The 15,309-nt window shown below is 50.6% G+C and overlaps 2 protein-coding genes across 4 annotated transcripts in view; one reads left to right on the top strand and one right to left on the bottom strand.

The window, feature by feature from the left end:
- The window catches only part of NECAP2 (NECAP endocytosis associated 2), a 283,382-nt gene that overhangs the window by 221,237 nt on the left and 46,836 nt on the right, over positions 1-15,309 (top strand). The gene's annotated exons all lie outside the window — the stretch shown is intronic.
- Positions 1-15,309, bottom strand: part of SPATA21 (spermatogenesis associated 21) — a 47,310-nt gene that overhangs the window by 6,209 nt on the left and 25,792 nt on the right. The window contains exons 1-6 of one of the 3 annotated variants that reach the window (XM_050791037.1): positions 15,151-15,225; positions 13,919-14,361; positions 13,441-13,526; positions 8,889-9,026; positions 7,904-7,975; positions 7,660-7,777 (exon numbers count right to left, since the gene is read on the bottom strand). In XM_050791037.1, the coding sequence (XP_050646994.1) occupies positions 7,660-7,777; positions 7,904-7,975; positions 8,889-9,026; positions 13,441-13,526; positions 13,919-14,361; positions 15,151-15,225 (932 nt within the window). Of the gene's footprint in view, positions 1-7,659; positions 7,778-7,903; positions 7,976-8,888; positions 9,027-13,440; positions 13,527-13,918; positions 14,362-15,150; positions 15,226-15,309 lie in introns of those variants that run through there. The other 2 variants (XM_050791016.1, XM_050791027.1) reach the window with 2 other exon arrangements.

The raw sequence follows: 15,309 nt of genomic DNA on the forward strand, positions 1-15,309 counted from the left end.
GACTATTTTGCTCAAAGTGGTAAGCAAAGGTCTCAGAGGTGACATTTGAACAGGATGGCGGAGGAAACAAACTGAATGGGTATCAGGAGGAAGAGTCTTCAGGCAGAGGAGTGGCCTCTGAAAAGGCTGGGAGGTGTAGGAAAGAGCTTGGGACAGCAAGGAGACTGGAGAGGCTGGGGCCTGATGTGTGAGTGGTGGAGAGGAAGAGAGACGGGCAGTGAGATGGCAGGGCCATAGCATCTGGGGCTTTGTAGGCAGTGATGAGGGGTGGGCATGCTACTCAGAGTTTGAGAAGCCTTAGGGCTTAAACTGATGGCTCTGCTAGGGCCTTTGCCTATCTTTGGGGCCTAGGATTTGCGGTTTTAATGGGCCTCATACATAGAAGATAGAACACTAATTCCAGGGCCCTCATGTGGTGCAATGTTGGATCTAGATCACTTGTATAAAACTGAAACTCCCAAAAGGCAACACTCTGAGTGAAACAGATGGACTAGAAAATAACTTCACCCCTCAGGAGCCAACAGGACACAGCAGAGTGTGTGCAGCTTTCTCAGTCACAATTTCAGAGGAAATCCCTTGCTCTCTGCTTCCTTTTTTCCCCTTCTTGAGGGCTTGAATTCAGGTGTGTTGCTGATAAGCTGGTTTAGCATTGACTAGGGAATAGTGGAACAATGAATTGGAAACAAACTCGGTGCCTCGGTAACTTTCTCTTCCTGCCTGCTTCCTCTGAACTGTCAGTATAAGAGAGTAAACTCCTATCTTTTTGAACTACAGTGTATTGGGGTCTATTTCTTAACTAAGACACCAGCCTAAAATTCTATACCCAGCTAAACTGTCCAGTAAGTATGAGGATAGAATAAACACATTTGTCATCATAGATAATATTACCTCCCATGCGTCCTTTCCCAAGAAGCTACTGGAGGACATGTTCTTCCAAAGTGAGAACATAAACCAAAAAAGAAAAAGATGTGATTTCAGAAAGCAGGAGATCCTGGCCAGGTGCAGTGGCTCACACCTATCATCCCAGCACTTTGGGAGGCTGAGGCAGGAGGATCAACTGAGGTCAGGAGTTCGAGACCAGGCTGGCAAACATGGTGAAACCCGTCTCTACTAAAAACACAAAAATTAGCTGGACGTGGTGTGGTGCATGCCTGTAATCCTAGCTACTGGGGAGACCGAGGCAGGAGAATCGCTTGAACCCGGGAGGCGGAGGTTGCAGGGAGCGGACATGGCACCACTGCACTCCAGCCTGGGCAACAAGAGTGAAACTCGGCCTCAAAAGAAAAAGAAAGCAGGAGATATAATGCAGGAGAGAGGCGAAGGAAAAGGAAGATGATGAAAAGAGATTGTACGATTGCTGTGCAAATGCCATAAATCACACCTGGTCAAATAAAATTTCTAAACATGAAAACTACAATACCTGGCCAGGTGCAGTGGCTCACTGTTTCTTTAAATGACTGTGATTTTTTCCCTGAAAACTGGACATTGGAATCTGATAATGTGGTAACTATGAATATAAGATTCTCCCCCTTCCTCAGAGTTTGCTGGGTTTTGTTACTGTTTATTTATGTATTTATTTTTGTTGTTGTTGTAGGCTGTCTCTGTGCCAAAGATCAGCCTAACGTATAAACTTAAGGTCTTCTCAGGTCTTTTCTGAGCCCAGCACTTTGGGAGGCTGAGGCAGAAGGATTGCTTGAGCCCAGTTCAAGACCAGCCTGGACAACATGGCAAAACCCTGTGTCTACAAAAAATACCAGAACAGCAATACCCAAAGTGAAAAATTCACTGGATGGACTTAAGATCATATTAGGGGAAGATGGTGGAGTGGGAAGCACCAGGAATCTGTCTTCAAACCTACACAACAATTGCGCTGGCAGAATCTGTCATACTATTTTGGAACTCTGGAGTCTTGCACCATCCAGGGGAAGGTTTGGATTGCAAATTGCACTTAATTTTGGTCAGGTTAAGCTTTTAGCACGATATCAGCTATTTATCTTCCGTTTCCAGCCCCTGGGAGGCAGATGTGCATGGATTCCAGGAGCAGCTTGGCTTGCTGGAGCCAGGGTAGGCAAAAAGGACCCTGTCCTCCAAGATACTGGGAATTGTGCTCTGATCACAAATGGCTGCTTCTGAAAACAAAGGTGCAAAGCGATGGGCTTTGCAAAGGTGCAAGGAGGGGCTGTTGCACCTCCCCACATTGTTGCAAGCCCTTGCCCCTGTGATTTTTTTCTGTTTGTTTGGTAAGCCATGCCCCCTTCCAGCTGAGGTGACTTCCAGGAAATGTAAAGGGCCAGTGCCCTTTTTCCCACTTCATTTTTCTCTTTTCACCCTTTTCGGAGGCAGACATTAAAGATTAAGACATTCAAAAGCAACCACATATATGGGGGAACGTTAGAAAGTAACCCCAGTTTCTAGGGAAAGGCACAGGCTCAGAAAAACCTGAGAAGACCTTCAATGTATGCCTTAGACTGCTCTTTGGCACAGAGACAGCCTACAACAACAACAATAACAAAAATAAATAAGCAAACAATAACAAAACCCAGCAAACTCTGAGGAAGGGGGAGAATCTTATTTTCATAGTTACCACATTATTAGATTCCAGTGTCCAGTTTTCAGCAAAAAATCATAGTCATTCAAAGAAACAGGAAAGCATGGCCGTTTAAAGGAAAAAAACAGAAACAGTCCCTGAAAAGTACCTGACAGCAGATCTTCTAGACAAAATCTTTATAAAACAGCTCTCGGCCGGGCGCGGTGGCTCAAGCCTGTAATCCCAGCACTTTGGGAGGCCGAGATGGGCGGATCACGAGGTCAGGAGATCGAGACCATCCTGGCTAACACGGTGAAACCCCGTCTCTACTAAAAAATACAAAAAACTAGCCGGGCGAGGTGGCGGGTGCCTGTAGTCCCAGCTACTCGGGAGGCTGAGGCAGGAGAATGGTCTAAACCCGGGAGGCGGAGCTTGCAGTGAGCTGAGATCCGGCCACTGCACCCCAGCCTGGGCGACAGAGCAAGACTCTGTCTCAAAAAAAAAAAAAAAAAGCTCTCTCTTTTTTTTTTTTTTTTTTTTTTTTTTTCAGACAGAGTCTCGCTCTGTCGCCCAGGCTGGAATGCAGTGGCCGGATCTCAGCTCACTGCAAGCTCCGCCTCCCGGGTTCACGCCATTCTCCGGCCTCCCCCTCCTGAGTAGCTGGGACTAGAGGCGCTGCCACCTCGCCTGGCTATTTTTTGTATTTCTTAGTAGAGATGGGGTTTCACCGTGTTAGCCAGGATGGTCTTGATCTCCTGACCTCGTGATCCGCCCATCTCGGCCTCCCAAAGTGCTGGGATTACAGGCTTGAGCCACCGCGCCCGGCCAAAACAGCTCTCTTAAAAGATGCTCAGAGAACTAAAGGAAGACTTGGAGAAAGTCAAGAGAACAATATATGATCAAGATGGAAGTACAAAAGAGATTAAAAAAAAATCCAAACAAGAAACCAAAAAGATAGTGGAGTTGGAAAGTACAGTAACTCAAATGAAAGTTTCATTAGAGGGATTCAAGGCAGATTTGAGCAGGCAGAAGAATCAGTGAACTTGAAGACAGGACAGTGGAGTAATTACTTTTCAGTCTGGAGTTGGAAAGTATAATAATTGAAATGAAAATTTTACTAGAGGGATTCAAGGTACATTTGAGCAGGCAGAAGAATCTGTGAACTTGAAGATAGGACAATGGAATAATCAAGTCTGAGGAACAGAATGAAAAAATAATTGAAGAGGCCGGGCGCAGTGACTCACGCCTGTAATTCCAGCACTTCGGGAAGTTGAGGTGGGTGGATCACCTGAGGACAGGAAATCAAGACCAGCCTGGCCAACATGGTGAAACCCTGTCTCTACTAAAAATAGAAAAATTAGCCGGGCATGGTGGTGGATGGGTGCCTGTAATCCCAGCTACTCGGGAGGCTGAGGCAGGAGAATCTCTTGAACCCAGAGGCGGAGGTTGCAGTGTGCCGAGATCGCGCCATTGCACTCCAACCTGAGTGACATAGCGAGACTCCGTCTGAAAAAATAATAAATAATCGAAGAAAAGTGAACCCCAAAACTTTGGGAGGCTGAGGTGGGCAGATAGGTTGATGTCAGGAATCTGAGACCAGCCTGTAAAACCCCATCTCTACTAAAAATACAAAAATTAGCCTGGCATGGTGGTGTGCCCATGTAGTCCCAGCTACTCCAGAGGCTGAGGCAGAAGAATTGCTTGAACCCAGGAGGCAGAGGTTGCAGTGAGTCAAGATTGTGCCACTGCACTCCAGCCTGGGCAATGGAGCAAGACTCTGTCTCAAAAAAAAAAAAAAAAAACCAGGCACATTGGCTCATACCTGTAATCCCAGCACTTTGGGAGGCCAAGGTGGGCAGATCACCTGAGGTCAGGAGTTTGAGACCAGCCTGACCAACATGGTGAAACCCCATCTCTACTAAAAATACAAAATTAGCCAGGCATGGTGGCACATGCCTGTAATCCCAGCTACTTGGGAGGCTGAGGCAGGACAATTGCTTGAACCCAGGAGGCGGAGGTTGTGGTGAGCCGAGATTGCGGCATTGCACTCCAGCCTGGGCAACAAGAGCAAAACTCCATCTCAAAAATTAAAATAAAGTAAAATAATAAAAATATGCTGAGTGGGTACCAAAGAAATAGAAAGAATGAATAAGATCAACTATTAGCACAACAGGGTGACTATAGTCAATAATAATTTAATTGTATATCTAAAAGTAAAAGAGGCCGAGCATGGTGGCTCACACCTGTAATCCCAGCACTATGGGAGGCCGAGGCAGGTGGATCACCTGAGGTCAGGAGTTCAAGACCAGCCTGGTCAACATGGAGAAACACTGTCTCTATTAAAAATACAAAAATTAGCCAGGCATGGTGGCAGGTGCCTGTAATCCCAGCTACTTGGGAGGCTGAAGCAGGAGAATTGCTTGAACCTGGGAGGCAGAGCTTGTGACGAGCTGAGATCGTGCCATTACACTCCAGCCTGGGCGACAGAGTGAGACCGTCTCAAAAAAAAAACAAAAAAAAAACCACATATATATATATATATTCACAATGGATGCTCCAGCTTAGGCAATAGAGTGAGTGAGACTTCAAGGGTAACCATCCTCTGAAGCATTTATCCTTTATGTTACAAACAATCCAATTGTATTGTATTGTATGCAGAGTTTCGCTCTCGTTGCCCAGGCTGGAGTGCACTGGCGTGATCTCAGCTGACTGTAACTTCCGCCTCCTGAGTTCAAATGATTCTCTCCTGCCTTAGCCTCCTGAGTAGCTGGGATTACAGGCACCCACCGCCATGCCCGGCTAATTTTTGTATTAGTAGTAGAGATGGGGTATCACCATGTTGGCTAGGCTGGTTTCGAACTCCTGACCTCAGGTGATCCACCCGCCTCAGCCTCTCAGAGTGCTGAAATTACAGGCATGAGCCACTGTGCCTGGCTGGAAAAAATCTCTTGTCTTTGGAGTTGCTAAATTGTTCTTGCTGGAACAGGCTGCACTCATTCCCCTTTCTCTGGCCCATGTGGAAAAGGCCTAGTCTGTGGTAGGAAAAAAATTAGTCCAACTTACTGATTGGCAAGGACAAGCCTTTGTGTGATGCACTGAGAGGAGACCCCAGCAGGCTGAAAGCCTGGTTCCTACAGGCTCAATTCTGTGAGATACGCTCCTGTCCTCATATCCTTCCATCACTTGCATTGAAGAGTTGAGGAAACATGCCCTTATTTTACAGATGAAGAAACTGAATCGAGAGAAAGCAATTTGCCCAAGGCTACTGAACTAGTAAGAGGCACAGACAGAACTCCAAATTCCTCTTTCTTTCCTTCCTTCCTTCCTTCCTTCCTTCCCTCCTTCCTTCCCTTCCTTCCTTCCTTCCCTCCCTCCTTCCCTTTTTTTTTTTTTTTTTTTTTTTTGAGACGGAATCTCATTCTGTCCCCCAGGCTGGAGTGCAGTGGTGCAATCTCGGCTCACTGCAACCTCCGCCTCCCGGGTTCAAGTGATTCTTCTGCCTCAGCCTCCTGAGTAGCTGGGATTACAAGCGCCCGCCACCACGCCCAGCTAACTTTTTGTATTTTTAGTAGAGATGAGGTTTCACTGTGTTAGCCAGGATGGTCTTGGTCTCCTGACCTTGTGATTCGCCCGCTGCGGCCCCCCAAAGTGCTGGGATTACAGGTGTGAGCCACCACGCCTGGCTTTGCTTTTCTTTTTTTTAAGAGATGGACTTTGTCACCGAGGCTGGAGTGCAGTGGTGCCATCATAGCTGACTGCAGTCTCGAACTCCCGGGCTCAAGCAGTCCTTCCCCTTTAGCCTCCTGAGTAGCTAGACTACAGGCACACACCACCTTGCCCAGCAACAAAGTGCCTTTTGGCTGGACATGGTGGCTCATGCCTGTAATCCCAGCACTTTGGGAAGCCACGCATGGTGGCACGCGCCTGTAATCCCAGCTACTAGGGAAACCGAGGTGGGAGGATCGATTGAGCCCAGGGGGTCGAGGCTGTAGTGAGTCGTGATTGTATCACTAACACTCCAGCCTGGGCAACAGGCTTTCACCTCTGTTGAAAGCTAGCATTTATTGAGCAACAAGCATTAAAATATGTTCATTTCAAAGACAGGAAATGGGCCGGGCGCGGTGGCTCACGCCTGTAATCCCAGCACTTTGGGAGGCCGAGGCGGGCGGATCACAAGGCCAGGAGATCGAGACCACGGTGAAACCCCGTCTCTACTAAAAATACAAAAAATTAGCCGGGCGCGGTTGTGGGCGCCTGTAGTCCCAGCTACTCGGGAGGCTGAGGCAGGAGAATGGCGTGAACCCGGGAGGCGGAGCTTGCAGTGAGCCGAGATCGCGCCACTGCACTCCAGCCTGGGCGACAGAGCGAGACTCCGTCTCAAAAAAAAAAAAAAACAAAAACAAAAAAAAAACAAAGACAGGAAATGAAGGCTCAGGCTCCTCTGAAGTGTGAGGGCCTGAAACTGCTATTTGAAGATCAACTGGACTGTTCTGCCTTCACCCTTTGCTTCTAACCCTGGCTGTCTCTTTCTTAGATGAACCACTACCTACCCACCCACCTGCCCTGGAGACACGTGGAGGCTTTTGTGTCTTCTGGCCCAGGTAGGGTCCATCAAATTCCTTTCCTGGGACTGCTTGATGGGTGCTGCAGGGAAGAATCCCTCTTGCTGCACTAGGAGGGTGTGAGCATGGGGCCGCCAGCTCCATGGGAATCCCTCCCTCTGTAGGGAGAGCCTAGCTGAGCTCAAAGCCAATGCATAGACATGGATAGGTGGAGAGAGAAAGCCTTACTGGTATCATTTGGTCTCTGGGATCCCGCCAGTCCTGAGGCCCCAACCAGTGATTTGAGCCATACATTCCCCTTTTGCTTCAGCCAGTTTTAGTCTAGTTTCTTTCACTTTTTTTTTTTTTTTGAGACAGAGTCTCATTCTGTCGCTCATGCTGAAGTGCAGTGGTGCAATCTCAGCTCACTGCAACCTCCACCTCCTGGGTTCAAGCGATTCTCCTGCTTCAGCCTCCAGTTTCTTTCACTTGTGACTAAAAGTCATAACTACCAAAAGTTCTCAGTGCCAAAATGCTAGATGCCACCTCTGTGTCCACAACCCTTCATCCCCAACAACCAGCCCCACTCACTTTGTGATTTCCTCTAAGACTGCCTCTGGTAAGGCCAGCATCTCTACCAGCAGGGACAGGATCTCAAAGAGTAGAGTGTGGGGGTTGTGGGGAGCCATGTCCGTCAGGGCGTTCTGTTCTGGAGACAAGGGATAGTGGCTGCCATTACCACAGGGCAGTCCTGAATGCCCTCTCCTTTCCCCGCAAGCAACCTCCCAGCAGCTCCTCCTCCAGTTCTGACTACCCTGGGCTCATCCCTGCTCACCCACAGAGCAGAAGAAGCGCCTGGTGTCTGTCATCACAGCCAAGAAGTCTTTGAAATCCACATGACCATCTCCTGTGGAGGCCAGAGGAGTAACTGGGTGGGCAGGGACCTTCGGAACAGGTCCATGCCTTGCAGCCCAGGCGTGGTTATTAGAAGTTACTCTCTGGGTCTGATGATCAAGCAGTGCATACTCAATGCAGACAACATGGGGCACACAGGAAAGCAGAAGCTGAAAGTGCTCACACCTGTAATCCTAGCACTTTGGGAGGCGAGGTGCGTGGATCACCTGAGGTCAGGAGTTTGAGACCTACCTGGCCAACATGGTAAAACCCCATCTGTACTAAAAATACAAAAATTAGCTAGGAGTGTTGGCGCACACCTGTAATCCCAGATACTTGGGAGGCTGAGGCAGGAGAATCGCTTGAATCTGAGAGGCAGAGGTTGCAGTGAGCCAAGATGGTGCCACTGCACTCCAGCCTGGGCGACAAAGCAAGACTCTGTCGCAAAAACAAACAAAAAAGCAAAAAAAAAAAAAAAATTGTTAAGAATTTATATGATGTTGGGCGCAGTGGCTCACACCTGTAATCCCAGCACTTTGAGAGGCTGAGGCAGGCAGATTCCTGGAGTCCAGGAGTTTGAGACCAGCCTGGGCAACAAAGACCCTACCTCTACAAAAAATAAAAAATTAGCCAGGCGTGGTAGTGCGCCTATAGTCCCAGTTAGGAGTCTGAGGTGGCAGGATTGCTTGAGCCTAGGAGGTTGAGGCTGCGGTGAGCAGGGATCACAGCATTACACTCAGCCTGAGCAACAGAGCCAGACGCCGTCTCAAACAACAAGAACAACAAAGGCATTTCTAGACTGTGACAGCAGAGCATTAAACCAAGCATGGAATCCTTTAGGTGCAGAGCCTCATGCAACTGCACAGGCTTCAAGCCAGTGAAGCAGGCCCTGCTTGGGACGCAGAGTGGAGCCCTCTGCTACTCACCATTGACATCAGCACTCATCAGGGCGTCCTCCACCTGGGCCGGTGTCACAGAGAAGCCCATTAGGAGCAGGATGTTCTTCAGGCTCTGTGCATCCACCTCACCAGGGCCATTGAAGATCTCAAAGTAGCTGCGGAAGGCTGTGGGGAGGGCAGGGTTATGTGGGGTGGGGGCGTTTCTTGTTTCTCTCGTTCATCCCATCACCCCAACCACCCTCCTGCCAGCTGCCTCCACCATCAAAAGTGAAAATAAAAGAGCCGGATGCGTTGGCTCATGCCTGTAATCCCAACATTTTGGGAGGCTGAGGCAGGCAGATCACCAGCCTGGCCAACATGGTGAAACCCTGTCTCTACTAAAAATACAAAACTTAGCTGGGCATGGTGGTGCATGCCTGTTGTCCCAGTTACTTGGGAGGCTGAGGCAGGAAAATCACATGAACCCGGGAGGCGGAGGTTGCAGTGTGCTGAGATTGTGCCACTATACTCCAGCCTGGGTGACAGAGCGAGACTCCAAAAAAAAAAAAAAAAAAGAGAAAGAGAGAGGGAGGGAAGGAGAGAGGGAGGAAAGAGAAAGAAAAAGAAAAAAGAAAAGAAAGGGCTGTGATCCCGTTGACTCACTCTGCTGTCTATTCCAAATCCAGGCCAAGGGTTTAGTTTGGGTGCCAACAGCTCAGCTAATTAGTGGCCTTCACTCAGCGCCAGTGGCCCACCCACTTTAGGGCACCCTACTGTGTGCCAGACACTGGACTAGACTCTTTATAGCCATGTTCTCAAGAGTAGAGTGCTTATTCCCGTTGTAACGATGGGGAGCCTCAGAACGATGTAACTGAGGCTCAGAGGTTAGATGACTGGACAGTTTTTCTGACTAAGTCTGTGCCCTGGTCCTTGGTCGATCTGGTCCTTGGTCGATCTGGATGAACGCCGTCGAAAGGATTGCTGCCTTGTGTGGACCAGACCAGAGGATGGGAAGGGTCTGAGAACACCGCAGAGCAGCACCAAGTGATACAAAGGCCGTGTACTAGTCAGATTGTGTGTCAGGTTTCTCAGCCCCATGGCAAAATCTGGGTTGGAGTCAATAGAGGGTCTTACTCTGTTGATCCAGCTGGAGTGCAGTGGTGTGATCATGGCTCACTGCTTCCTGGATCTCCTGGGCTCGAGGGATCCTACTATCTGCGCCTCCCCAGTAGCTCGGATGACAGGTGCACACCACCATGCCCAGCTTTTTTTTTTTTAATTTTTATTTTTAGTAGAGATGGGGTCTCCCTATGTTGCCCAGGCTGGTCTTGAAATCCTAGGCTCAAGCAATCCTCCTGCCTCAGTCCCCCAAAGTGCTGGAGTTACACGCATGAGCCACTGTGCCCGGCCTGGCTCTGCCATTTAATAAGCTGGATTGCTCTTATGTTGAAGCCCTAACCCCCAGTACTTCTGAACCTGCCTGTGTTTGAAGATAGGGCCTTCAAAGAGGTGATTAAGTTAAAAAGAGGCCTTTAGTGTGTGTCCTAATCCAATCCAACTGGAGTCCTCATGCAAAAAGGAAATTTGGGCTAAGTGCGATGGCTAACACCATCCACCCAGCACTTCGGGAAGCTGAGGCAGTAGAATCACTTGAGCCCAGGAGTCTGAGACCAGCCTGAGCAACATAAGAAACTTCATCTCTAGGCCGGGCGCGGTGGCTCAAGCCTGTAATCCCAGCACTTTGGGAGGCCGAGACGGGCGGATCACGAGGTCAGGAAATCGAGACCATCCTGGCTAACACGGGGAAACCCCGTCTCTACTAAAAAATACAAAAAACTAGCCGGGCGAGGTGGCGGGTGCCTGTAGTCCCAGCTACTCGGGAGGCTGAGGCAGGAGAATGGCGTGAACCCGGGAGGCGGAGCTTGCAGTGAGCTGAGATCCAGCCACTGCACTCCAGCCTGGGCGACAGAGCGAGACTCCGTCTCAAACAAAAAAAAAAAAAAAAAAAAAAAAAAAAGAAACTCTGTCTCTATAGAAAATTTTAGAAATTAGCCAGGCACAGTGGCACATGCTTGTAGTCCCAGCTACTCAGGAGGCTGAGGTGGAAGGATTACTTGAGCCCCAGAGGTAGAGGCTGCAGTGAGGTAGGATCACACCACTGCACTCCAGCCTGGGTGACAGAGCAAGGCCCTGCCTCAAATAAGTAAATAAATAAATAAATAAATAATGCAAATTTGGACACACACAGAGATACCAGGGTTGCCCATTCACAGAGGAAAGACCATGTGAGGACAATGAGAAGACAGCTGTCTGCAAGCCAAGCAGGGAGGCCACAGAAGAAAGCAACCTGCCGACACCCTGATCTTGGACTTCCAGCCTCCAGAACTGTGACAAAAGAAATGTCTGCTGTTTCAGCCATCCAGTCTGTGGTCCTCTGTTATGGCAGCCCGCTCTGACTAGGACGCTGGGCATGGGCAAGTTGCTGCACTTCCATCAGCCTCTATTTCCGTATCTGTACGATGGCCGTAACAACAGCACACCCTCTTGGAGGTATTGCATGAACTCAGTGCCTGGCACACAATAGCCTCTGTTAGCCTGGAAGTCTCTGACAAACAGCGCTGAATGGTGGGGAAGAGGTGGGGCTAGGACTGGTGTTGGGGCATGTGGTGACCTGTCGTGGGCAGGCACATCACAGAAGGAAAAACCAGAGCAACTCTCAGAAGCAAGTGTGATCACTCAGAATGCCTCGTGGTTTGAGCCATCGGAGCAGGGCAGTCGGCCCTTTATTACCAGACAGGGATTGGGAGTTGTGGGACCCTGAGTCTCTAAGTCAAAGTGGCACATTGTTCATGAACTGCTCAAGGAGGTGGGCAGGGAGAGCTGCACTTAGGAAGGTGGCTAGGGAGTTGTATATTATTATTATTATTATTACTATTTTTAAGACAGAGTCTCGCTCTGTCGCCCAGGTTGGAGTGCAGTGGCGTGATCTCGGCTCACTGCAACCTCCGCTTCCCGGGTTCAAGCGATTCTCATGCCTCAGCCTCCTGAGTAGCTGGGATTATAGGCACGCACCACCACACCTGGCTAATTTTTGTATTTTTAGTAGAGACGGGGTTTCACCATGTTGGTCAGGCTGGTCTCGAACTCTTGACCTCGTGATCCACCCACCTAAGCCTCCCAAAGTGTGGGGATTACAGGTATCAGCCACCGCGCCCGGCTGGAGTTGTATATTATTTTATTTTTAAGAGAGGGTCTTGCTCTGTCCCCCAGGCTGGAGTGTAGTAGCATAATCATAGCCCACCATAACCTCAAACTCCTGAGCTCAAGTGATCCTCCCACCTCAGCCTCCTGGGTAGCTGGGACTACAGGCTCATGCCACTATGTATGGCTAATTTTTAAATTTTTTGTAGATATGGGGGTCTTACTATGTTGCTTAGGCTAGTCTTGAACTCCTGGCCTCAAGCGATCCTCCTGCCTCAGGCTCCCAAAGTGCTGGGATTATAGGCATGAGCCACTGTGCCCAGCCATGGTAGAGGGTTTTAATATTAAAAGGGGTGGACTTAAAGGATGGGGTCACAGGGAGCCAGTGAGAGCATCCAGGGAAGACAGAGGAAGGGACCACTTTGGCCAAGAGGGTTGCAGGCTTTGGGGAGGAGTGGGGGATGGAAGGAGGATGTACATCCATTCTTCTAGGGCCAGGGTGATGGGGGAGTGGGGTCACAGGACCCCGTCCTGAGGACAATAGAGAGCAGGGTAGGCATTCAGAACTTTTTAACTTTTTGGTGAAGGTGAGATGCAGTGGGAATGGGGGAGATGCTTAGGCTGGTGTCCTTGTTTAATGATGAGGGACTGTCTAGGATGGGCAGGGTTCCTGGAGCCCTGTCTCCTATCCAGGGTGCTCTGAAGAGGACCATGGAGCAGGCTTGGGTTAAGGGAAGCAGAAACTATTCCAAAACCTAAATCACTCTGCAAGGCTTCTGTCATTCTCTCAGAGAGGCAGCTCTGGCACAGGGAGAGCGCTGGACTTCGAGTCAGAAGACCTAGCACAAGGCCGGGCGCGGTAGCTCACGCCTGTAATTCCAGATTTTGGGAGGCCGAGGTGGGTAGATCGGTTGAGTTCAGGAGTTTGAGACCAGCCTGGCCAATATGGTGAAACTTCGTCTCTACTAAAAATACAAAAATTAGCCGGGCGTGGTGTCACACACCTGTAATCCCAGCTATTCAGGAGGCTGAGGTAGGAGAATCGTTCGAACCCTGGAGGCAGATGTTGCAGTGAGCTGAGATCGTGCCACTGCACTCCAGCCTGAGCGACAGAGTGAGATTCTTTCTCAAAAAAAAAAAAAAAAAAAAAAAAATTGACCCAGCATGAGTTCTGGCTCCGCCAACCCAGCAGCTTTGTGAGCTGGGGCCACCCCCTTACCCTGCCCTGCCCCACAGGCCAAGTGCAGAAAACCGCTGCTGGATCTGCTACACGGGGCTGTGGTGGGCATGGCGGCAGCCGTGTGATCTGGAAAACACCCCAGTCTGCCCTGCACCTATAAACCCCCAAGGACCAAGGGTCCTGCCTGTGCTGGGACCTCCCTGGCCTCCCTGCCCTCACCTTCCTCTTGCTTCAGGGTCAGTTGCTCCTCGGACTTTTCCCGGTTTTGATACAGCTTTTGGAGGCTCTGCTCTTCCGGCTCCTGCCTGCAGAGGACAGAACCCCGGCCCAGGGCAACATCCGGCCGCCCACCCTGCTGATAGCTAGGGGAGGGGTTGGGGAAGCCTGCAGGAGGAGGTCGTTGGGGAGGCTTTGAGGAGCCAGGAGGGCTCAAGAATGGCAGGAAAAAGGAGACCCAGAGGAGGAGTGGGATAGAGGAGAGGGGGACTAGAGGGAGACCCCTTCGGGGGAGTTAGAAAAGGGGTCAGAAATGGGAGAGGAGGCAGAGACATGGGAGATGCGGAGAGGAGACACGTGAGGAGAAATGGAGAGTGGGGGACACACAAGGGAACAGGCAGGTACAGGGACCTGCATCTGGGACAAGGCTCTGATTTTGGGGCCTTTCAGGAGCGGGCAGGTGGGCAGCGGGGGCTCCTACCGTGCCTTGGCGTAGCTCAGGGTTCTCTCGCTGCTGTGGTGCGAGAGCTCCATCCTTCTCCAGCCCAGGTCCAGGGCAGGGCACAGCAGGACAGGGCAAGGCGTGGAGGTGGGGACCGGGGCTCCCACGGGGGCAGGCTCTGGCCCAGGAGCTGACAGCCTGGCCCACGATGGGCCACTGGCAGGGGCCGAGGCAGGGGTCTGAGGCAGGCTTGGGGATGAGGTGGGCACTGGGGTCAGGGTCCTGGGGGACTTCTGGGCTGTCAGGGACCGGGCCTTCAAGGCTCTCCGATGGGAGGCTTCCACTTTCTCCACCTCCAGCAAGCACTTCATGAAGCCCTGCCGGAATTTCCTGAGGTTCTGTGTCCCTGCAGCCACCACGGGCTTCTGAGGCTGCTGCTGCACACGGTCCGGCTCCCGCCTCTCTCCAATGTCCCTCACCTCCTGGGGATAGGGGAGGGGATCCAGGAGGCCTCTAGCAGGCCAGAGTGTCCCACAAAGCTCCTCCCTGCCATCCCATCTCCAGAGATCCTCAGACTGCCCCTTACTCTCTGAGCCTTCGGAGGATGTACCCCAAATCTCACATGCACCCCACTGTGCTCCTGCCCCACGTCCTCCTGCCCCACGTCCTCCCCAACACTTGACTTGCTACCTCCCAGTGAGCTGGGTTTGTTTTCTTGTTGTTGTTGTTGTTGTTGTTTGAGACAGGGTTTTGCTCTGTCACTCAGGCTGGAGTGTGGTGGCGTGATCTCAGCTCATTGTAGCCTTGACCTTCCAGGCTCAAGCGATCCTCCCACCTCAGCCTCCAGAGTAGCTGGGACTACAGCTGCGCACTACCACGCCCAGGTAATCTTTTTTTTTTTTTTTTTTTTTTTTTTTTTTTTTGAGATGATGTCTTGCTGTGTTTCCCAGGCTGGAGTGCAGTGGTGTGATCTTGGCTCACTGCAACCTCCACCTCCCAGGTTCAAGTGATTCTCCTGCCTCAGCCTCCTGAGTGGCTGGGACTACAGGCATGCACCACCATGCCCAGCTAATTTTTATATTTTTAGCAGAGACGGGTTTTGCCACATTGACCAGGCTGGTCTCGAACTCCTGACCTCAGGTGATCTGTCTGCCTCAGCCTCCCAAATTGCTGGGATTACAGGCATGAGCCACTGCACCCGGCCTAATCTTTGTATTTTTTGTAGAGACAGGGTTTCACCATGTTGCCCAGGCTGGTCTGGAACTCCTGACCTCAAGTGATCCTCCGCCTTGGCCTCCCAAAGTGCTGGGATGACAAGTGTGAGCCGCCACACCTGGCTGAGCCATGGTCTTGAGTGAGTTACTCCCGGTCCCACCACTTGGCCTTGTTCATGCCTGTTGTCTGCCCTCCTGACCAGAAGGTAAGCATTA

The sequence above is a fragment of the Macaca thibetana genome, chromosome 1 (genome assembly GCF_024542745.1).
Source record: "Macaca thibetana thibetana isolate TM-01 chromosome 1, ASM2454274v1, whole genome shotgun sequence".
Taxonomy (NCBI): Eukaryota; Metazoa; Chordata; class Mammalia; order Primates; family Cercopithecidae; genus Macaca; species Macaca thibetana.